Raw genomic sequence first — 25,060 nt, forward strand, 5'->3', positions numbered from 1 at the left:
CAGGGTGCAGCGGCCAGCGAGGTGATCGGCGAGGTGCTTCAGGGGGAAGGAGTGAGGCGCCCGTCCCCGCTTTGGGGGGCTGAGCCCTCGGAGGACCAGGCGGACTGAGCGCTCCACAGCCATGCTCAGCGGCTCCTCCAGATCGCTCCAGAGGACAGAGAAAGGGACCACGGCGCCGTGAGGGAGAAGGGGTCTTGGAGAGGACTGCCCGCAGTGCCCAGGCTCTGCCAGGGGAGCTGGAGGACTGCTCGGTACCTACGAGGAATACACAGTTGGGCTTCCCCAGAGTGGACTGACAGGGGCCCGGCTGGGCAAAGCGGTCGACGCCCAGAGGAGAAGCGGCCCATCAGCCATAAGGTACAGTGCGGTCCTGTCTGGTCCCCTGGGGCCACGGACGGGGTGGAAAGCTGGGGTCTGCGGGAGAGATCTGAACCCGCCCAGGGGGGCAACGGGAAACGCACACCAAGCTACTCTGGAGCTGACACGGAAAGGGAAAGAAGCGGCCCCATAGGCATCAAGGGCAACCACTCCTCACATACCATCTGTGACATTGCTGAGTGGAGTGGGGTACGAGGACAAGGGAGGCGCTGGGCGGCTTCGAGGCAACTCGTACCCTACCAGTACCACGAAAGGGACCAAGGGTCCTGACCCGACATACTGAGCATCCCCTCAAAACGCCCTGGTCAACAAAGTCATCGAAGGGGCCCCTGCGAGCAAGACCATGACACCAAATATCCGGGAAATACCGAGTCTCTAGTCTCTAGCGATTAAGGAAACACTGGCCTGCATGGCGCTGGTCGCGGCTTGACCCGAAACCTGCAAGCATCCAAGGACTGACCACAAGTGGCAAGCGATATTCCAGACCCCCCCCCCTCCGCTCCGCTGGGGTTACCCCGATGGTTTGACATTGCACTGGGGAAGGAAGAATGTTTCGCAGGATACTCGGCGAGTCCGCTGGGCGGGAATCCGACATAAGATCACAACTGCATGGTGTCATGATCTCTGCTTCCAAAAGATCAGGACTTGCCCGACTCCCTTGGAAGCAGACCCATAACCCCGGTTCCGAGTGCCAGCCAGTCCCAATTGGGACCTTTTGGACCCTGTCCTGGCGCCAGTGGCACCAGGCTCATAAAGATGCCCAGTCCCAGCGCTGGAAGCGCCGGGCTCATAATGCTTGGGTGGACTTACCTGCAGCAGACCATGCTGCTTACTTACCTGCCAGTTGAAACCCTGATCCTCTTCTGTTTGGGACTACTTTTCCTGTTGGGTGGGGCAGGAGCCACTCCCTAGGTTCAGAACACTGGAACTCTTCTGGAAAGCAGGAACTCTTTTCTTACCTAGGCGTGGCTGTGGAAGGAGACACCTAAGCACTACAGGAGGCTATTTAAACCACACCCGATGGATGAATCTTGCTTTGCGTTATTCTGCATTCTCTGCAGCAGAACGCTCATCGTGTCTTCTGCTTCTGATCCTGGGCCTAAGGGAACAAAGGCTTACCATCCTGGAATCCAGTCTTCAGCAGCACCTGTAAAGACAAAGAAAGAACAGGTTAGCACTACGGTCTTCAGTGGCAGCGCATCTCTTACCTGGTCCATCGGCTGTCACCAACGCTTCGCGCTGCATTCCGGCATCTGAAAGACAAAAGCTTACCAGCTCTTTGCACGCTCCGGAGGCCTTCGGCGCTGCATCCCGCATCTGAAAGACAAAAGAAGGTGCGTTTAAAGACATTGGGCAACTTTATTACTCACGTGCCATTACTCCTTCCCACGCCGAATCCAGTGGGTATTCCAGCACCCTTCAGCTTCTCTAAAGCTCCGAGCTTGTACCTGCAAGATAAAAGGGACAGTTAGTGCGCATCGTGAAGCAGGCTACAAGCGCTTACTTACGTGCTTCCAGGCGCTTCTATTCCTCACGCGGGTTCGATCCTCAACTCTCATCAGCCCGCCATCCACCATCGCCGGAACCCTGCAAAACAAGAGATATCATTACAAAAGACTTGTAAGACATTTGAAGTGCCCAGAACTTACCGTTCGTGCAGTTGACGGACAGCAGTCCTCTGAGGTCAAGAGGCCTGCACCCTTATCCAGTGAAGAAACTGGTTACAGCACCCTGCCCCGAGGCAGATGGAGAGCTCGGCGTTCACTTACCTAAGGTGAGGGCGTTAACCTTTGGGGTTCTACAGGAGAAGAGAAAGGGAAGAGGAGAGAGGCACCCAATAACCCCAGTTCATTAATCCCATATTTTCTATCTGCAGACATCTTACTCTTCGAGTCAGACATACAGTGCACAGAGTTCCAGCCCAAAGAGCCAACCGTGTGTTACACATCACCTTTGAAGATACGGCATTCACCCAGTCAAGACCGGCGCCTCTGCGGGAATCAGGTGAGCGTTACACATGGGTGGGGTGCAACCATGAGCAAAGAAAAAAAGACAGCCGCAGCTCTCTGGGGACATGGAATCCGTGCATGCTCTTTCCCTGAGGGACGTCATGGCCGCCATAGCGGACTCTCGTACATCTATGGAGCAGAAGATTGATCAGATAAAAGTGGATGTATCCCTTCTCAGGCACGACATACAGAAACTGTCTGCGCGCACTGGAGAAGCAGAGCAGCGCATTTGAAATACAGAGGACGGGCTACAAAAAGTGCACCAACAACTCCAACAGGTCTCGGCCAAGCTTAAAACGCTGGAAACAAGGGTTGAGGAAGGTGAGGGATGGTCCAGACGTAATAACGTTTGTATACTCGGCATTCCCGAGAAAGAGGAGGGGCCCTGCATGGAACTTTTCCTGGAGCAACTACTAACAGACCTCTTTGACCTGCAATCCTTTTCAAAAATTTTCTCCATAGATAGAGCACACCGAATACCCACGGGTAGGCCATTGCCAGGCGCTCCTCCGCGAACTGTAATAGCGAAGTTCTTGAACTATCGGGACCGGGACACACTCTTGCAGCTGGCTCGATCCAAGGGTGCAATTGCCTTCAACGGGTCCAGGTTAGCTTTTTTCCCCAGACTATACAAGAGAGGTACAGAAAGCAAGGCAATCCTTTGGGAAGCTGAAAAGACAGCTGCAATCACTAGGAGTCAAGTACGGCCTGCTCTTTCCTGCGCAGTTGAAGATAAACCATAAAGGCACAACGGTCCACTTTGACGACCCCGGTGAAGCATGGCGCTGGGCGGAACAGCACATTGAAGGGGACTGGTCGAATCCCCAAAGTAACAGGAATAAAAACTGTGGACCGGCGGCGTCGGGAACCCGATCAGTGGCCACTACCGGACCCACTGAGGGACGAGGGAGACAGAGCTCCGCCTTGACTCCTGACGATGGCTCAACCTCCTGCCTGCAGGCAATTAACTCATGGACAACAGCAAGATGAGCCCCTGTGGCCGACGGAAGGCATTCATATTCCCATGTGGCGGTAAGCGGAGGGCTGCTACCCTCACACCTGGGGCATTAACACCACCCCGACATTTTGTTAGTAGAACTACAGAAGGGACTGTTCAAGCTGGCAACCTACCCTTTTTAAGTGCCAGCAATGTTTGGGCGACAGGTACTTTGTGTTGAGGTGAAGTATGGGGCGGGGAAGGGTGGGACTAGTTGTGAGGGGATTTTATTTACCCCAGGACCTGTTTACTCCTGTAGGTTTCAGGGGATGACGTGGCTCCTGGTCAGTTGGGACCATAGCACGCTCGGACAGCATCTCAGTCACCAATCATAGTTGATTCTATACCACACCGGCACACACCGGGACTCTATCCCCGTAATTCATTTGCCAGTCCCTCTCACGCTCTTGCTAGATGGCACCTGACCAATCTCAACTACACGTCCCAGATCCCTTAAGATCCTCACCTGGAATGTGAACGGGATGGAGTGTGCGATTAAGCGACGCTTGGTTAAGCAACTACTCAGTAGATACTCGCCCGAGGTGGCCCTACTTACCGAGACACACCTAGCGGGTTCACACTGTAAATTTTTCCAGCGGACCAACTACAGGGCTGCCTTTCATGCGGGGTATACCATGGGATCCAGGGGCACCCTTATTCTTATACATAAGCAGGAAGTGGAGAGGGACGCTAGGGGCCATTACGTGCTGGTCCTGGGGACACTTGGAGGGGGGAGCTTTGGGTTTGTCTCGGTCTACTCCCCACTGGGTCTGGGGCTGGAACTCCTGGAGGAGCTGACCACCCTGATGGGCAAGTATCAACCCGATAAGTGGTTTCTGGGTGGAGACTTTAATGATGTGATGTGTAATACCATGGACCGATCCCACCTTAGACACCATAACCCAAATACCCCTATGAGGCTGTCCAACTTTGTATCTGCCTTGGGTCTCTGTGATGTGTGGCGGGAATTGCACCGGTGGAACCAGAGGGTACTCATTCCACTCGGGAGCCCATAGCTCCCTATGTAGGCTTGACTATCTATTTGCTCCGCATACAGAGCTTTTTAGAATAATCTCGGCAGACTTACTTCCCATGGGAATCTCGGACCACTCGCCTCTGGTGGTGGAGACGTGGCTGCAAGGTATAACCCCCCCTAGGACTTGGCGGCTGAACAACTATTATCTGGGCTGTCCGGAATTGGTGGATCGCCTCACGGAAGTCTCAACTGAATATTTTGAGATTAACGACACGGGCGAAAACGACCCAATAGTGATGTGGGAGGCTTATAAGACCGTGCTGCGAGGAGAAATAATCTCCTGGACGGCGCATAAGAGAGGCTTCAGAAGATAGGTGTGGCAGAGGCGGAAGTGACCCAACGGGAGAACGACCATATCCTTGATCCAACTCCTCAGACCCAAACATCCCTCACACGGGCCACTGAACGCCTCCGGAACCTTATGCTGGACAATACCAAGCAAGCCCACTGGGAATCCAGAGCAGGGATATATGAGGTTGGGGACAACTGCTGGCCTGGCTTGAGAGGCGAGACGAAGGACAGCGATGTGTCCGGGAGATCCTCACCCCAAGGGGAGAGAGATGTCAGTCAGACACTGACATAGCAGAAGCCTTTGCCCAATTCTATGCTGCATTATACCAGGCCCCGACTTTGTCGTTTGACCCAACCCTCCTTGATAACATAGAAATCCCTACCCTGTCGGAGCAACAGAAGGAGGTACTGGAATCCGAGCTCACGGAAGCCGAAATAGTAGAAGCCCTAGCACAATTGCAACCGGGGAAAGCCCCAGCACCTAATGGGTTCCCGATCGAAGTCTGGCAGAAATTAGGAAGCAATAACATAGCACCTCCCCTGTACCAGATGCTGTTTAACGCCCGAGACCAGGATTCCCTCCCACAGGACCTATGTAAGGCTACTATTGTAGTTATCCCTAAACCGGACAAACCCCCGGAGAAATGTGCCACTTACAGGCCGATTTCGTTAATTAATGGCGAAGCCAAAGTCTTGGCCAAGCTCTTAGCCAACCGGCTCCAGTCGGTGGCGGACACCTTGATACACCCAGATCAATGTGGCTTTATGCCTCATAAATCAACTCGAATGAATCCGCGCCAAATCCACCTGGCGTTAGAACGGGCTCCTATTCTTGACACTCCACTGGCCCTTTTAGCAATTGATTTTGAAAAGGCATTTGATTCAATACGGTGGGACAGCCTTTGGGAAATCATGGCACGTATGGGGTTTGGAGAAGGTTTTCTGGATGGGTGAAACTGCTATATACAAATATACAGGCAGAGGTCAGGGTGAACCAGTGGACTTCCCGATCCTTCCCCCTGGGCAGGGGTACGCGACAGGGGTGCCCTCTCTCCCCCCTCCTTTTTGCCCCCGCGATTGAACTGTTGGCCCTGTGGCTCCGTCAGAGCAGGGCATGGACGGGATTTAGATGGCCTGAAGGACACGAAGATCGAATATCCCTTTACGCCGATGATCTTCTGATATACTTGTCTGAACCGACTCGGAACTGCCCTCTGGTAACCCAGATGCATGTGGATTACAGGGAGTTTAGCAGATTGAAAATTAACTGGAAGAAATCCGTACTCTTCCCGGTAAAAGGGGGAGAGCAGGCCAGCCCACCGGACTGCCCGTACCAGGTGGAAAGGCAGGGCTTTAGGTACTTGGGAATCTGGACACCTTACCATCTACGCAACTCTCTGACTCTCATGGGCGGAGCTGCACTCTTTAAAATGATGGCACGTCCACGATTCCTTTATGTTTTGCAGAACGCCCCCACTCACGATCCCCACTTCCGAATTCAACCATATAGAAACCCTTCTTCGGGAACTCATCTGGGGGGGTGGCCAGTCACGTATAGCTCTGAGCACTTTGCAGAGATCTATCTGGGAGGGAGTGATAGGAGTGCTCTGCCTTCAAACCTATTACTGGGTTTCACAACTCGTAGTGGTCAACGACCTGCTTCACGGTGACCGGGCACTGCCTCACATTAAGGCCGAGGTGGATGCCATGCAAGGTACAGATCCAATACATCTATTATACCTGTCCCCACAGCGGCCCTCTCTCCCGACGATTGGGTACCACACCACCAATGTCTGGAGGCAGGCACACGTGTTTGTGGGGTGGGGGAACAAGATTACCTCAGCGCTTCCCCTATGGCATAATAGCAATCTAAAAGGGATAGAGAATTTTGAACCATGGCTGCGCTGGGTGAGAGCAGGAATTCTGAGGGTAGGAGATATCCTGAGAGATGGGAAGTTAATCTTGTTTGAAGACTTGCAGGACAAATTCCAACTGCCAGATACCGAGTGGTACCACTTCATACAATTGACCCACGCCCTGAGAACCCACATACCTCTGGAGGCAATCCCCGACTACACACCTATAGAACGTAATATACTCCCGGCATACATCCCCGCCAAATGCACGTCCATCCTTTATAACACCATCACATCCTTTGCTACCCCCGAACTATTGAGACTAAAGACCAAATGGGAAAAAGATGTGGGGAAAATAGATCCAGAAGACTGGGTACAGGTTTTAATGCACCCACGGGAGGTGGCCATCTCTTCCAGGTTGAGGCTGGTGCAGCTTAAGATCCTACATAGGGTGTACTACCCCCGGACCACTCTATATGGCTGGAAGAGGGCACCAAACTTGAACTGTCTCCGATGTGGAGAGGAAGAAGGAACTTTCTTGCATATCCTTTGGTCATGCCCCCAGATCCGTGCCTTATGGAACGCTTGCTGCACAGAACTGTCCAGGGCACTCACTCGATCTATCGCACTCACTCGATCTATCGAACTGGACCCGAGGGTCCTAGTCCTAGGGGTGCCTGACAACTCAGATTCCAATAAATGGGAAAAACTGCTTTTCAATACTGCGGCGGCCTTAATGAAGCATAACATCGCACAAAAGTGGGGAGTCCCGGACCCCCCCAACACTGGAGCAGTGGGTACTTGATATGGACTTGTGTGCCATGATGGAACGACGGATCTACAATACGAGAGGATGCCCAACCAAAGCATCTAAAATATGGGGGAAGTGGGAGGAATATGGGCCCTGGCCTTGGCAAGTACCTCCTTGCAGTCTGCCAGGATATCGTAGCCTCCGAACTCTAGTGCTGGAGGAGCCAGGCCTCCAGGTTCAGCAATCCTGGGTCGTGATGCAGGATCGCGCCTCCTTCCCTGGCGAGAAGATCCGCGTCCGTCGACAGCTTGACTGGAGGGGACGCTGACACGTCCAGAAGGTCCGGGAACGCCGGTGCGACGAGGATCATCCTGCACCGGGACCGTCTGAGTTGAATGATGAGTTGCAGAAGCAACAGCAACGGTGGGAATGCATAGAGGAACAGGCCGTCCCAGGGAAAGGAGAACGTGTCCCCCAAGCTCAACGGCTGGGGAAAACTGCGGGCAAACTTCCGGCACTTGGTGTTCGCCTCCGTCGCCAACAGATTGATCTGGGGATTGCCCCATCGTCGAGACAGGAGATCTACCTGATCTTGCTGAAGCTCTCACTTGTGGCAAGAGTGCAGCTCCCTGCTGATTGAGTCAGCGACAGTGTTCTTCACTCCTGCCAGGTGAAAGGGTACCAGGAACATCCCTTCGGCGAAGGCCCAGGGCCACAGATCTTGTGCTTCCTTGGAGAGAGCCAGGGATCTGGTGCCCCCCTGCTTCCAGATGTAGAACATCATGGTGGTGTTGTCGGTGAAGACCCGTACCACCTTGCCCTTGAGGGACGGGAGGAAGGACCCGAGAGCCCAGAATACGTCCCGGAGATTCAGGACGATATGCAGCTGCCTCTCCTCCGGGAGCCAAAGGCCTCTTGCATGGAGATCACTGGTGTGCGAGCCCCATCCCTCCAGGGAGGCGTCCGTCGTCACAGTTTCCTAATGCGCTGGGGTCTGGAAGTCCATGCCCGCCGCGAGATGCGCACGGGTGCCCCACCACCGGATCGCTTGTCGGAAAGTCTTGTTGAGGGCGATCTTGTCCTCAAAGCTTCCCGCCACTTGTATCCAACGGGCGTCGGGGAACTCCTGCAGCGGGTGCATCCGCAACCTGCACAGCCGCACGAGGTAGATGCATGACGACATCATGCCGAGCAGGGACTTGATGGATCTCACCTCGGCAACTTCCATGATCAACAGCCGTTGTACCTTGCCCAGGATGGCCTTTATCCTCTCCTCCGACGGAGATGCCAGCCGCGCCACTGTGTTGAGCCTGGCTCCCAGGAAAAGAGTGTCATGCGATGGCACCAAGCAGGACTTTGCATAGTTTATCGAGAACCCCAGTTCCTTGAGCAGGCGGACGGTCCTCGCTGTGTGGTCGACGGCAAGTTCACTTGACTTCTCTCGGATGAGCCAATCGTCCAGATAGGGGTAGACGTGGATCCCCTGCAGGCGCACTTGGTGAAGACCCTTGGCGCCTGTGATGCTGGAAATGCATCAGAGGGACAGGGCCTCTGAATCCTTGTCCTTTACTGCTTTTTATCGTGTGTTCTGTCGTGTTTTCTGCCCAGGAGTCCATGTGGGACTCCTGGCAGTGCAGCTCTCTCTTTTGGTTTGGTGAATAGACCCATGGGATACCCTTATGGCACCCATGGGTAGGGGTACAACCCTGTGCCCCTAGTGTATGTTTTTGGGCACCTGTGGGTGGCCCACAGAGCAGGGTATGGGCTGGTGGCAGCTCCATGCTGAATTTGACAGGTGCTCTGGGTGTCCTCCATTTTGGGATACCCAGGCCCTGCCATTGGGATCAGTTGATTCCTGATAGGAAACAAGGTGGCCCCTGTGGCCTCTTGCTTTCTATTGCCGGTTACCTTGTTTTCCCAAAGTCCTGGGAAGCCCTGACTCTGTCCCTTCCCCCTGACTGGCTGTTGGGTGGAAGTTCCATATATGGTGTTGTTGTGAAGGCCCAGCTAGACTGACTGGAGCCTTCCCAGTGACTGTATGTTATGGGTACCTCCTGTAGGTGGGACCTGGGTGAATGGAGTGTGTGACCAATATACATTCCTTGTTGTGATTGTCTGGTTTCTGGCATGAGAGACAAAGACTGAGACAGCCCTGCCAGAAACTGGCCTGAATGCAGTGTGTAGTGTTGAATGGCTGGGTACTTGTCCCAATCCACATTCCTTGTTGTGAGTGTCTGAAAGGGAGGAGTGTGGCCTGAATGCACTGTGTGCCTGATTGGCTGACTGACTGCATGAATGCCCTTCTGTATGATTGGCTGCTGAGTGTGTGCCAGCAGTGTGGATGAGAGACAGAATAGTATATCTGGGGACCTCTCACCACTGGTAATTGTTCAGAAGCGTTCAGAAGCTGAGTCTCCACTCTAAGAGTAACTGGAACTGCTGATCCTCGACGCCCAGCTGGAAGAAGAAGACTTGCTGTTGCACTTGCTTCGACCGATTTGAAAGCTGCCGAATTCGTCGAGGACTGACCCGAGAGAGGACCTGGTAAGGCGCCCTCTTCCCGTTCTCCGAGGGATCATCGAGCACTGCTACATCTTCGCCGAAGCGCCCTGGAAGTCAGACCCTCGAAAGGCTGCCGACCCGAGACGGGACCGCCGAGGAGATCGAAGTGAAGCACCCGGACATCGCCGCCGTCGAAGTCCATTGCCATCGACCAGGGTTCGCAGGTCTGTGTAACCGCTGGAGGCCCGTCGAAGTTGTGTTGCCCAGCCGTGGGAACCACTTGACGCTGTGCCGACGACCGGAGCCGTCCGCTCCCTGCCTAAGAACATTTGAATCGAAGGACTCCCTCGTCCGCACCGTCGACCGCTTTATCCTGCCGGAGAAAGTCGAGGACGACCAACGCGCCGACGAGAAACCTGCCGGTGGGTTTCCCGCCACCCGAAGACCACAAAGACTCGAACGACTCGACGCCCTTGCTGGGCCCCCGTCTTCACAATCTTTGCAGTCCAGAACAATTGTCATCGAGGTGCCCCGCACGCCTCTGCCTTGCAGGACGCCAACGCTCCGTCGTCGACGAGCACCGCTTGGATCGAAGCTGCCGCCTCATCGACGCCGTTCTACCCTGTTTGTTGTCGGACGTTCGACGCCCCGTGTCGCCCGCTTGAAAGGGAAGGCATTCAAGAAGGGCCGTCGATTCCCCGACGCCGAACGCCGAGTTCCTCGACGGACGTTCAACGCCCCGTGTCTCCCGCTTGAAAGGGAAGGCATTCAAGAAGGGCCGTCGATTCCCCGCTGCCGATAGCCGAGTTCCTCGACGCTTCTCGACGCCTCTCGACGATCCGTGACTCCCGCTTGAAAGGGGGTCGCTCAAGAAGGATCTGTCGACGCCTCTTCGAAGAACTCGACTCCACCAGGTACATTGGGGGGGTAAAAACATTATAGGAGGGAATAAGACTTGCAGAACAATATATGGACTGGGCTTGTGCTATATCTTTATTTTACAGGTTGCCCAAGTGGGGGGATCTCCACACAGAACTGTGGTAGGGGCCAGTATTCTGCCTATTGCTCAACCATCTTATTTTCTCTCCTCTCTCTATTGCTGGTTTCACTCTATTGATCTGTGTGACATTGTTACAGAATTGTTGATGCACTTTAATGAGATCTAATACAAAGGGTGGTACCACTTTAGAATTGTATATATTTGCCATTGTTGATTTTCCTAAGTACAAAGTGAGTTATTATGATAAGTGTACATAACCTTGAATATTGATTATATAAAGACTGTGTTCTAACCAATACAGTGTGTGGACATTCCTTTGTGGGGGCTTGGGGACTACACTGTACTTAAGAACCAGCCTGCATCACCTCCTGAGAAGCTAGGCCTTGATTGCTCGACCATAGCTACCGAATAGAGAATCTAGGCTGGGGTCCTCTGTGCCTCCCCTCTAACATATAGAGAGCAGAAGTACAGACCACCCCCTACCAGTCTTTACACTGGTGGCAGCGGTGGGATGCTTATGGTTTTAAGAATCAGTGTATAACCGTGCCACTTACAAAATATCTGCACTTTATTAAATTAAGGTTTAGTTGTATACAAGATAACTGCATTACAAACAATGGAGTCTATTGCAAATGGCAAATTGACTCGGATGAGCTTGGAGGCTCTCCAGAGTGCTTGTGAAGCCAGGGAGTTAGACTTTGTGGATACGTCTAGGGCTGAGCTGATAGCTGCACTGGTGGACTACCAGACTGATGGTGAAACTCTTGATGAGGGGGGGGAATGCAACCAATGAGGACTCTGCCCTGGGGTTTCTGCTGAATCGGTTTCTGGGAATGCCGCCATTCCTGCTGCCTCTGTTCCAAACCCCAGCAATTCCTTGGAGCTTGAGTTATTAAGGATGAAATTGGCCTTTGAATACCGCAAGTTGGAAATAGATGCTGAACTTAAGAAAGAGGAGTTGGCTCAACAAGTGGAGCTCAAGAATAGGGATCTTGAACTCAGAAATAAGGACCTTGAACTCAAGAGCCAGGACACTGAATGTCAGAGAATCCAGCTAGAGAAAGCTAGAGTGGAAACTTCAGCTAAAACCAGTGAGAGTGTCAGGTCCCCAGCCACCAAGTTTATGAAAGATTTGGTTGGTGTATTTGTGGAGGGTTCAGATATCCTCCAATGGATTGAGGCGTTTGAAATGGCTTGTGCGATTCATGATGTTGATAAAAGAGATTGGGCTAAGTGTTTGTTAAGCAGAGTGCCTCAAACTGGATATGACTGTATTCTGAAGCTGAGTGTGGAAGAAAGGGGTCAGTATGAGTGTATGAAGTCTGCTTTGATTGCCAAGTTTGGCAAGACACCTACCCAATACCTTAAAAGGTTCAGGGATTTTAAGAAAAGAGAGAATGTGTCTTGGGTTGACTGGGTGAGTGCTGCGCACATGAACATGATGGGGTGGATTGATGGATACAAGGTTAAGACTTTTGATGAATTGTCCCACCTCTTGTTTTTTGAGCATTTTTCTGAAGCCTGTTCACCAGAGCTGCGTCAGTATGTGGCTGACCAGAACATTTTGGACCCCTTTAAGCTGGCTAGGTTGGCTGACAAGTGGGTCTCCCACCGGGTGTCCCCTAAGGACTCCAGTGGGAAGGACAAGGACAAAGAAAAGGGGGCCTCTCAGAAAGCTGAGGAGTCCCACAAGCAGTCACAGTCGGGTAAACCTAAACCTTCCTCTCCCAAGACCCAAAAATCTAGTGGGGATAAGTCATCTGTGGGTGGGAATAAGAGTAGTGGTCCACCTGCTGCAAAGCAGGCTCCCAGTGGTTCCAGTACCGTACCCCGCACTCCTGGCACTTGTTGGGACTGTGGGGCTCTGGATCACAGAAGGGGTGACTCCAAGTGTAAAGGTAAGGCACTTGGAGTACAGGCTGTCAGCCTGACCTACCCTTACCCCGTGTCTGAGGTGGAGGCCACTGTCCTACCCTCCTCTACCGGGATCACATTTGGTGCTCCGGTAGAGATTTCCTTAGTGCCCCTTGGGGCCTGGGACCAGTATGCAGAAGTACTGGCGACTATCCCACAGAACACCCGTAGGTTTTTGAGAAGTGTCCTCTTGAATGGCCAGCCTTCTACTGGTTTGAGAGACACTGGGGCAAGCATGACAGTGGTGGACAGGACCCTGCTAAAGCCAGAGGACTATGTAGGTGCTCCTCTGAGAACCACCAGGTTAGCTGGTGGGCCTCCCAAATTATCGCCTGTAGCCTTAGTCACACTCCTGATTGGAGACAAGACAGCAAAGCTTCCTGTCCTGGTTCAGGACAATGTCCCTGCTAACATTCTGTTAGGAAATGATCTAGTAGAGTTGGGGTTGATCTCGGATGGTCTTCCCATGACTGCTGCTGCAGTCACTAGGTCACAGGTGACACCGGGTCTGGCTGTGAGTCAGGTACCCGAGCCAAAGGCGAGGCCTAAGGCAAGAAGAAGGAAGACCAAGAAGGCCACCTCTGTGGAGGGAACACCTTCTCTTCCTGCTGTTCCGATAGCACCCATTGGGATCCATGCTCTGGACGGGCTGGGTCCAGTGGAAAACCCAAACTCAACTCCTGTGGGAGAAGAGACAGAAGACTCTCCTGTGGGAGAGGTTCACAACCCGGAGGATCATCCCGACCTTCAATGCTTGTTAGCTGAAGGGGGACCCTCCCGGGCAGACTTCTGTAAGGGACAGAGAGAGTGCCACTCTCTCGAGGGACTGAGGAAACAGTCCCTGTCCCAGGCACAAGGAGAAGTGCCTAAGACATTCCGGATTTATTGGGAGGGTGAGCTCCTTGTTAGTGAGCCCACTAAGCCTGAACCTGGTTCCCTCAAGAGGTTGGTGGTACCCCAGGTTTACAGGCCTTTCCTACTGCAGTTGGCGCATGAGGTGCCCTTGGATGGTCATCTTGCGACCAAGAAGACTAAGCAGAGGCTCTCTGCCCATTTCTACTGGCCACGGATGGGAGTAGAGGTGGAGTCCCACTGCAGGACCTGCCCAACTTGTCAGTTGTCTGGCAAGACTGGAGGCAGTTTCATTGCCCCACTGCAGCCATTGCCAGTGGTTGGCACACCATTTGAGAGGGTGGGCATCGACATCGTCGGTCCCCTTGACCCTCCCACTTCAGGTGGACATCGGTTCATCCTGGTCTTGGTAGATCATGCCACCAGGTACCCTGAGGCAATACCCCTTCGGACTGTTACTGCCAAGGTGGTTGCCAGGACTCTCCTGGGCATTTTCACCCGTGTTGGATTCCCCAAGGAGGTTGTCTCTGACAGAGGATCCAACTTCATGTCTAGTTACATGAAAACCATGTGGAAAGAGTGCGGGGTAACCTACAAGTTCTCCACCTCTTACCACCCCCAGACCAATGGTCTGGTTGAGAGATTTAATAAAACTCTCAAGGGCATGCTAAGGGCTTTGGAAGAACCCCTAAGGAGGAAATGGGATCTCCTCCTGCCATGTCTGCTGTTTGCTTACAGAGAGGTACCTCAAGAGGGTGTTGGTTTCAGCCCCTTTGAGTTACTCTTTGGACATCCTGTGAGGGGGCCCCTCGCCTTGATCAGAGAAGGCTTGGAAGCCACCCCTCCAGGTCCCGCAAAGCAAGTGGGGGACTATGTGTTAGGCCTCAGACGGAGGATGACACAGATGATGGGTCAGGCAACAGCAAATCTCAAGGCCAGCCAGGAATTGAATAAGTACTGGCATGACCTTAAAGCCTCGCAAGTGGATTGGACTCCGGGACAGGAAATCCTTGTGATGGAGCCTACCAAGCCTAGAGCTTTGGCAGACAAGTGGACTGGACCCTTCAGGATCATCTCCAAGATGGGCGAAGTCAATTATCTGGTTGACATGGGAGCCTCTGGGGTAGCCCCTCAGGTATTCCATGTCAACAGGCTCAAGCCTTTCCACCGGCGAGCAGAAGTCTCATGTCTCTTGCTAGCTTCAGGGCAAGAAGAGGATGAGAGTGAGCCCCTTCCTGATTTGCTGCATAGCAACCCTCAGGATGGCTCAGTGGAGGGAGTACATCTCTCTCCGGATTTGACAACAGAGCAACAGAGGGCCTGCAGGGCTTTGCTCCAACAGTATGCCTCTCTGTTTTCACTGACGCCAGGCCTTACACCGTGGTGTAGGCATGAAATTGACACTGGTGACAGTGTGCCTGTCAAAAGCAGGTGCTACCGTATGTCAGATACCGTCAAGAACCACATCCAGGCTGAGGTCGCCAAGATGTTGGATCTGGGTCTTATTGAACCCTCAACCAGTCCCTGGTCCAGTCCAGTGGTCCTTGTCCCCAAGGCAAGTTCCCAGGCGGGTACCAAGGATTGGAGGTTCTGTGTGGACTACCGAGGAGTCAATGCCGTCACCAAAACTGACGCGCACCCATTTACCAGGGCTGATGAGCTCGTGGACACCATAGGTGCTGCCAAATTTGTGAGCACCTTTGACCTTACCTCAGGCTATTGGCAAATAGCTCTGACGGACCATGCCAAGGAAAAGACGGCCTTCTCAACACCTGAGGGACTCTACCAGTTTAGGGTCATGCCTTTTGGGTTGAAGAATGTCCCTGCCACCTTCCAGAGATTGGTCAACCATGCGCTCCGTGGGCTGGAAGCCTTTTGTGTGGCTTACTTAGACGACATTGCCGTCTACAGTTCCACCTGGGAAGAGCATTTGACACATCTGGATAAGGTGTTGCAGGCCTTGAAAAGGGCTAACCTCACTATCAAGGCCACCAAGTGCCAGATAGCTCAGGGGAAAGTTACCTATCTTGGTCATGAGGTAGGAGGGGGTCAAATCCAACCTCTCTCCAGTAAAGTACAGGATGTACAGAACTGGGAGACTCTCACTACTCAAACCCAGGTGAGAGCCTTTTTGGGCCTCACTGGGTACTATCGCAATTTCATGGCAGACTATGGAACCATAGCTGCACCCCGGACAGCTCTAACTTCACCCAAACAGCCTAGGAAGGTTAATTGGACCGAAGACTGTCAGAGGGCCATTGATGGCTTGAAAGAAAGTCTGTGTAGGGCACCTGTGTTGTGTGCGCCTGACTGCAGCCAACCCTTTATCGTCCAGACGGATGCCTGCGACACCGGAATTGGAGCTGTCTTGTCCCAGTTAGATGACAAAGGGAGAGAACATCCTACCATATTCATCAGTAGACAACTCAAGGGTAGAGAACTTAGGTGGGCTACTGTTGAAAAGGAGTGTTTTAGCATAGTTTGGAGCCTTAGGCGTTTTAGGCCCTACCTTACGGGGTCTACCTTCAAGGTCCAAACAGATCATAAGCCCCTGAAGTGGCTTATGCAGATGAAGGGTGAGAATCCGAAATTGCTCAGGTGGTCCATTAGCCTGCAAGGGCTAGACTTCACCATAGAGCACAGACCAGGGAAGAGTCACGATAATGCAGATGGCCTTTCCAGAAAGTATGTTGACCGTCTGGATGAGGGTGTCTATCCCGTGGGAGGTTAGACACCCTCCACCTCAGTCTGGGGGGGGCGACTGTGATGCTGGAAATGCATCAGAGGGACAGGGCCTCTGAATCCTTGTCCTTTACTGCTTTTTATCGTGTGTTCTGTTGTGTTTTCTGCCCAGGAGTCCATGTGGGACTCCTGGCAGTGCAGCTCTCTCTTTTGGTTTGGTGAACAGACCCATGGGATACCCTTATGGCACTCATGGGTAGGGGTACAACCCTGTGCCCCTAGTGTATGTTTTTGGGCACCTGAGGGTGGCCCACAGAGCAGGGTATGGGCTGGTGGCAGCTCCATGCTGAATTTGACAGGTGCTCTGGGTGTCCTCCATTTTGGGATACCCAGGCCCTGCCATTGGGATCAGTTGATTCCTGATAGGAAACAAGATGGCCCCTGTGGCCTCTTGCTTTCTATTGCCTGTTACCTTGTTTTCCCAAAGTCCTGGGAAGCCCTGACTCTGTCCCTTCCCCCTGACTGGCTGTTGGGTGGAAGTTCCATATATGGTGTTGTTGTGAAGGCCCAGCTAGACTGACTGGAGCCTTCCCAGTGACTGTATGTTGTGGGCACCTCCTGTGGGTGGGACCTGGGTGAATGTGTGACCAATATACACTCCTTGTTGTGGTTGTCCGGTTTCTGGCATGAGAGACAAAGACTGAGACAGCCCTGCCCCAAACTGGCCTGAATGCAGTGTGTAGTGTTGAATGGCTGGGTACTTGTCCCAATCCACATTCCTTGTTGTGAGTGTCTGAAAGGGTGGCCTGAATGCACTGTGTGCCTGATTGGCTGACTGACTGCATGAATGCCCTTCTGTATGATTGGCTGCTGAGTGTGTGCCAGCAGTGTGGATGAGAGACAGAATAGTATATCTGGGGACCTCTCACCACTGGTAATTGTTCAGAAGCGTTCAGAAGCTGAGTCTCCACTCTAAGAGTAACTGGAACTGCTGATCCTCGACGCCCAGCTGGAAGAAGAAGACTTGCTGTTGCACTTGCTTCGACCGATCTGAAAGCTGCCGAATTCGTCGAGGACTGACCCGAGAGAGGACCTGGTAAGGCGCCCTCTTCCCGTGCTCCGAGGGATCATCGAGCACCGCTACATCTTCGCCGAAGCGCCCTGGAAGTCAGACCCTCGAAAGGCTGCCGACCCGAGACGGGACCGCCGAGGAAATCGAAGTGAAGCACCCGGACATCGCCGCCGTCGAAGTCCATTGCCGTCGACCAGGGTTCGCAGGTCTGTGTAACCGCTGGAGGCCCGTCGAAGTTGTGTTGCCCAGCCGTGGGAACCACTTGACGCCATGCCGCCGACGACCGGAGCCGTCCGCTCCTTGCCTAAGAACATTTGAATCGAAGGACTCCCTCGTCCGCACCGTCGACCGCTTTATCCTGCCAGAGAAAGTCGAGGACGACCAACGCGCCGACGATAAACCTGCCGGTGGGTTTCCCGCCACCCAAAGACCACAAAGACTCGACCGACTCGACGCCCTTGCTGGGCCCCCGTCTTCACAATCTTTGCAGTCCAGAACAATTGTCATCGAGGTGCCCCGCACGCCTCTGCCTTGCAGGACGCCAACGCTCCGTCGTCGACGAGCACCGCTTGGATCGAAGCTACCGCCTCATTGATGCCGTTCAACCCCGTTTGTTGTCGGACGTTCGACGCCCCGTGTCTCCCGCTTGAAAGGGAAGGCATTCAAGAAGGGCCGTCGATTCCCCGACGCCAAACGCCGAGTTCCTCGACGCTTCTCGACGATCCGTGACTCCCGCTTGAAAGGGGGTCGCTCAAGAAGGATCTGTCGAAGCCTCTTCGAAGAACTCGACTCCACCAGGTACATTGGGGGGGTAAAAACATTATAGGAGGGAATAAGACTTGCAGAACAATATATGGACTGGGCTTGTGCTATATCTTTATTTTACAGGTTGCCCAGGTGGGGGGATCTCCACACAGAACTGTGTTTAGTGGTAGGGGCCAGTATTCTGCCTATTGCTCAACCATTTTATTTTCTCTCCTCTCTCTATTGCTGGTTTCACTCTATTGATCTGTGTGACATTGTTACAGTATGGTTGATGCACTTTAATGAGATCTAATACAAAGGGTGGTACCACTTTAGAATTGTATTTATTTGCCATTGTTGATTTTCCTAAGTACAAAGTGAGTTATTATGTTAAGTGTTCATAACCTTGAATATTGATTATATAAAGACTGTGTTCTAACCAATACAGTGTGTGGACATTCCTTTGTGGGGGCTTGGGGACTACACTGTACTTAAGAACCAGCCTGCATCACCTCCTGAGAAGCTAGGCCTTGATTGCTCGACCATAGCTACCGAATAGAGAATCTAGGCTGGGGTCCTCTGTGCCTCCCCTCTACCATATAGAGAGCAGAAGTACAGACCACCCCCTACCAGTCTTTACAGCGCCGACTTCAAACAAAAGGGCAGTGCCTTGAACTGATAGTGCCACCCTTGGGCCACGAAGCGCAGACATTTTCGATGTCCCTTGCGTATGGGGATGTGGAAGTATGCATCCTCCAGGTCCAGTGACGACATGAAGTCCCCTTCTTCCAGCTGTCCCAGCACGTGCTGAAGGGTGACCATCTGGAATTTCTGGAATTTTATGCATTTGTTGAGGCGGCGGAGATCTAGGGTGGGTCGCCAGCCAACGGTCTTCTTTCAGACGAGGAAGTACCGCGAGTATACTCCGGAGCCTCGGAGCCTCTTCGGGACGAGCTCGATCGCACCCTTTTCCAGCATTGCTCGCATCTCCAGAAGTAGCTGTGGAATGTGAATTTCTTTCCTGGCCACCCGTGGAAAGTGGGGACATTACCTTTGGAACTCCAGAGTGTGTCCGTGGGCCAGGGCATCCAGCACCCAACGGTCGGTGGAGATGGATTTCTACATGACGACGAAGTTCGCCAGCCGGCCTCCCACCGGGGTGCTCGGGTGGGGCCCGACGTCACGGCCGGTTTTCCTAAGGGGCCCTTAGCCGAGGGGGCTGCCGGGCAGGAGGGATGCCCAGGAGGGTCCGTTTTAAGGCAGAGGGCACCCAGTCGGAGAAGGGGAGGGGGTGTGGGCGGGAGGGAGGCGGGAAGGGAGAGGAGGACCAGGAAGTAGCTGCAGGGGGAGGGGGCAAAGAGCAGTACAACGCGCTCGGAGCACGAAATAAAATAAAAATAATAATAATAATTAAATAAAAATAACCAGAACAACTCACTGGAGGCCCACGGGACCTAGCAGGGCTAGACCTGTAATCTGGGCACACAGGGCTACCAGCGACTGCTCGCACCCGCTCCGCTATTCAAAGAAGGGAGCGGGGAGAGCAGCCGTCGAGTAGTCCTGGACGGACTAGCAGAGGCACCAATCAGAGGGGGGGGGTGGGCGGGCAGGGAGACGGGAAGGGAAAGGAGGACCAGGAAGTGGCTGCAAGGGGAGGGGGCAGGGGCAGTACAACATGCTCAGAGTGCGAACCAACCTTAGCCTGGTGAATCTGGGCCTTCGCGATCTTAGGCTCGCCAGAGGCCTTCACCGTGGGGCGAGGGCCACTGCCTCGCTCCACCTTGGCTTTCTCCGTCAGAACCGACCGGGCCTACTCCAGAAGCTTACCCGGGTTGTCCGATTTCCTTTTCATCGAGCCGGAGCGTTGGCTAGTGGTTGACCGCATCAGTGATGTCATGCCCGGCATGACAGCCGAGGAGCCCGTACCAACGGCGCTCCCGGTGCCCGCGGACTCGCAGTGCTTTGCCTTATGTGGGGCCCCGGTCGCCAGAGCGCCCTCAAAGGTCTTAGAAGACCGCTCAGGTTTTCTCTTCGGAGAAGTACGTTGCCGGGGCTCACCTGCCGCCGGGCTCTTCGACTCGAGCCAGTCAGCGAGTCGCTTCTGGCGGCCCTTCATAGTACGGGAGGACATGTCCTTGCAGAACGCAGAGATAGTTGCGATCTGCCGCTGTTTAGGAGATGGGAAGGATGGGCTTTGCCACAGGGGGGGATGTCTTAAAAGATGGATTGTTCACGGACTTCTCAGAGGAGGCCAACGAATATGGGATAAACAGGGGACACTTTCTGGGTTACATGAGGCTTACTAATTTTGCTAAGGTGATAGCATACTGTTCACACTATACGACCTGGAAGATGGATGGAAACATGTGACATGCTTATATCAGAGCCTATGGGTGAGCGCAAGCATTCAGTTTAGTGAATTAAAGATGCGTGGGAGGTAGACTTGGAATGTGAATTAGAGGCTAGGCAATGGGATACAGCACTATTGTTTGCCAGAAAGGTCTCAAGGAATGCACGTTTCTGCCTACTGCAGCTGAACGTCCTGTACAGGATGTACATGACCCTGTAGAAGGTTGCATGCTTTAATAAACAGGCACCCTCGGGATGCCCATGGTGTTGGGGTGAGCCTGCGTACCTTTCTATATTTGTTTTGGTCGTGCCCGAGAGTCCACTCACTTTGGTCCCAAAGTCAACAACAGGCAATGGAAACGGTGGGCATGAGTAGATACAAGTGGACCCCCATAGAATGCCTACTAGGCATATACACCCACTCAGACACAACATGTTGTTAAACCTATGGACCGACCTGGCTTGTATACTTACCAAAAGGAGAATTGCCATGTCCTGGAGGGTAAGTGCAGGCCCTAGTTACTCTATATGGCAGAGGGACTTGCTGAAGTGGTCCACAGCGGAATGGTGTAGGTCCTTGAAGAGTGGTATGAGTGAACTCATTATGAGTCTGGCAGCCTGGAGGGCACACTTCAGCGATGTTTTGTCATTCTGATGATAAACCCCCTTGAGAGGCTAGAGCTGCTTATACACTGCAATTTGACCTGTGGCATTGCCCCTACATGACTCAGGAAACGTGAGCGCTGAACTCCTTGAAACGTGTAATCCCATGATACCTATTCCTTGTCTGCTTTCGAACCCGCTATCAGGGAAATATGCCTTTTGATGACTATGTCGCCCTGCGGCTGATTTTTTGTTTTGTGTTACGTTGTTTCTCCTTGAGTTCAAGTACGAAACTTCAATAAAAAAGATTTTAAAATAAAAATAAAGCTCTCAAACATCTTCAACGTGAAGTGCTCCCATGTGAGAACAAGCTACAGATGCGTGCAGGGTTTGATCAACAAATATGAGGGGCTGCGTTCAGGGCTCTGTTAGAAACATCAAACAACCGTCTGACAAAGGTTTGAACGGAGATCCAGAGTATATGCTTCCTAGCTTTGTTCCTATACATCTGGCAACTGGTCCGCTTCCTGCTCACTGAAACCACCTGGTCTAGATTTGCCGTTTAAAAAGAATGTACACTTTTGTTAGCGTTTCCCCCGATTGTTTGCTACTCTTGAGTCATGAACTTCTATCCAATTGTTTTGTAGATTATGGAGCCAAATACAGTGCAGAATATTCTGCGTTCAATAAAAAAGCATTTTTTTTACATTCCTGCCTGGAAAGACATTTAAAAAAAAGTCCTGCGTATCTCTAGAGGATTGACATCAGGGTCCAAGCATGGGGTCACCTACTTTCTCAGGACAGCATCTCCAATTCGCGACTCTATGCAGGAAACTGACATCACCTGTCGGCAAAGTAAGAGAGCACTCCCTAAACGTCTAAAGGGAGCCTAAATAGGAGTTAATGTTATAACACAAAGCTATGAAACTACACAACGGGGGTAATAAGCACAATAAAACAACCCAGGGAGTGTGAATTGCGGAAAACGCAATTTCCTACCATATATGGGCAGGGGTGGACTGGCCTATAGGGGACTCTGGAGATTTCCTGGTGGGCCTCTGCACCCTGGGCCTCTTTTGTGTGGTATTCCCAAATGTTCTCTTAGGAAAAGCATTGGGCTTGCTGAAAATGTGTTTGAAAATTATTTCCAGGGCCTCTTAGTTCCCAGTCCACCCCTGTATATGGGGGTGTGGGTGGGACTAAAGATGGCAGCAGAAAAATAGTCGATTATATGCCAACTACGTTTACTGTACTGAAGGCTCTATTGGGCGAGAAATTACAGAGTTGAAACATGCCATTAAGAGTTTTCTATTGCTTGAAACTAATCTTTCCTTTCTTTTAGGACATCCCTGAGTTATTTATCCCTCCCAGACCGCTCAGACAGATCAAAGCCTCCGAGGCCTACCCTGCATTAAAGGCACTGGTAACTATGAGCAAATTAATTCTGGCACGGCTTCAGCTGGTTGGAATGCATACTATTCCTATTGGGAGGAATTAAAGGGCTGCAGGAGGGCGAGGTTCAGCAGCGCCCCCACAAAGGAAATCTGAGCGATGCATCTGTTCAAAAAGCTCTTCTCGAACTGTGATCCGGGTGTACATGGGAAGCATCCTCTCCGACCTCCATTTTGCAACCACTCTCTACACAGCTATACCTAAAGCCGGGCTTCAAGACGACATATTTTCCTATTTCAAAAAACCTTACTGAATTGTCAATACAAGACACATTTTCTAAACAACTGTAAAAAAACAACAATTGATGTTCTTCAGAGTAAAAGGGTTAAGGTACTTTGATGCAAAAAACCTTAATTAAAACTCCCTTTGCTGTTTGGCTGACCGAATGTAGACCCATTAATCAGCTTTCCCTCTATGTTGATTAGTTTCATGCTTCGTTGTAAAATCAGCAGAGGAGGCATTGGTTGGCTTGGGCTCTCAGGCCTGCAAAGACCTTCCAGACATTACTGGTTAGGTATTTCATCACTTTTCTATACAGGAACTGTCTAAAATATAATTTTCCTTTCTATTATTTTGCTGGTTAGTTACAAAAGGTTAGTAATAGTTGAATGGTGTGAAAAGCCAATTGGATTTGCAGTGCCCACTAGACAAATGTCTATACTGGTACAATGGGCCTCATCCCGAGTTTTGCAGGTATCCTGGCACCTGTAATATCCCAGTAGTACCGGGATGTCAGGTGCCGGTAACGGTATGTCAGTTTGCCGGTAACCTAACGGTTTTACTGCCAGGGTACCTGTTAGGTTACCGGCAAACGGACATATCGTTACCGGCACCTGACATCCCGGTACTACTGGGATATTACAGGTGCCGGCAACGGCGGTCCTTCCCCACTCCATGGAGTCCTAAAGGACTCCATGGGGGGGATGGCTGGTATTACCGGCACGGGTAATACCGGTGCCGGTAATACCATCTGTTTTTGAAGTTGGGGGCCAGATATACATCCAGCTCTTGCCTGGAGGTAAATCAGTAAACCCCCACCAGCAAGTAAATAGGTAAATCCCCACCGGCAAACTAGTACACTGCCAGGCCACAAACGTGCTGATATATAGAAATACCAGCACCTTTTCTCTGGACAGTTCAAAGTTAGCACAGATTGGAGAATAGGAGACATGGTAATCGAAAAAAAAGGGTACCTGCACAAGGAGTGAAGAAAGTCATGAATAACAGGGGAACCTTTACCAGAGACACTGGAACGTAAAAAAAAGAATAATGAGCTCTGTGTCCAGCACCCACCTCAGTGGCATTGACCAGTTCCAGGTACCGAAGATCTCGCACTCGAGTGAAAGCCTGTTAAAAGGAAAGAGTGAGAATATAAGGTATTTTCTGTACTGCCTTATTACTGAATAAAAGACCATCCTGAAGAGAGAATCAAACACAATTCATGTTAATATTTATTACAGCATTTAAAAAGTGAACTTGCCTGTAGGTTAGATGTGCCCCTAGTTAGGGTGGCAGAGGAGATGGGAGTAAGGGTGGCATGATATCCTGACAACATGTGGGTCTGAATGCTTGGCACCATACATCTCTCACGACATAATGTACTGTTCAGCCCTCCAGTTACACGTGCCAGGCTCACAAACTGTTTCTATTTGCTACTCTTCACATGCACAGTACCAATCCAATCCATATTTGGCACAGTCCTCGTAGTGGCAATTCCAGTGCCGCTGCCACTCAAGGAGACTGGTCATTCCCCACGGTTAGGAGACTATGCCTGGTCAATCAGGGCTAGAGGAATGTCTACAGCTGTTCCACTACCACTCCGGGAGTGGCCATCCCCTTTGAACCTAAATGACTGTGTTCTCAAGAAAGACACATCTGCAGTGGGTAATGTAGGTCTGGGAATGTGGCAGTGTGCCCAGTTCCACCTCTCTAGAACCCACTTTTGCTGTGGGCTCTCCACGTAAATGCATCCATTAGGGGGAACTGGGAGAACATGGTGGGTCTTTTTGTAGATGCTGGGGAGGTAAATGTGAAAGAAATGTCTGACTGTGGCCACTCTACCTTCACATGGACCTCACTAGGTGTTTAGTTCAAAGTCTATCTAGATCTTGCAAACCTAACACTTTCCTTCCCATTCCTTTCCTCTATCCTATTTCCTCGTAACCTTTTGCCACTTCCACAGTACTCTCTTGAAGTAGCCTAAGTGCAGTATTACGTGCATAAATGCTACAGCGCGCAGGAAGAGCCTCAAGAACATGCTCTTCAGAGAATTTCTAGGGGTCATTTAGGACCTGCTACTCCGCATTTTGTACCACCACTGTAGTATGGGGTGTCCACGCTACAATAACCTGCAACTTCCCCCTCCAAAGACCTATGTTAACACCAATTTACTTGTACAGAGCTCTGGTATATCCTACCTAGGTTCACGCTAAATTAATACAAACACACTAACACACAATATGAATAGTGAAATCGAAACCTACATACATTTAGGTTCCCCCCTTACGAAATTAATCTGCATGTCCAATTTGACTGCCAAAAAACTATCTTTAACACAATGGACTGGTAGATA

General features: G+C 51.9%; 1 protein-coding gene across 4 annotated transcripts in view; it reads right to left on the reverse strand.

Moving 5' to 3' along the window:
• IFT122 (intraflagellar transport 122) overlaps window positions 1–25,060 on the reverse strand; it is a 1,464,758-nt gene that overhangs the window by 690,488 nt on the left and 749,210 nt on the right. For all 4 annotated transcript variants that reach the window (XM_069643447.1, XM_069643448.1, XM_069643450.1 and 1 more), the window contains exon 16: window positions 23,782–23,835. In XM_069643447.1, coding sequence (XP_069499548.1) covers window positions 23,782–23,835 — 54 coding nt within the window. The remainder of the gene's footprint in view (window positions 1–23,781; window positions 23,836–25,060) is intronic.

The sequence above is a fragment of the Ambystoma mexicanum genome, chromosome 2p (genome assembly GCF_040938575.1).
Source record: "Ambystoma mexicanum isolate Mex_15411 chromosome 2p, UKY_AmexF1_1, whole genome shotgun sequence".
NCBI lineage: Eukaryota > Metazoa > Chordata > Amphibia > Caudata > Ambystomatidae > Ambystoma > Ambystoma mexicanum.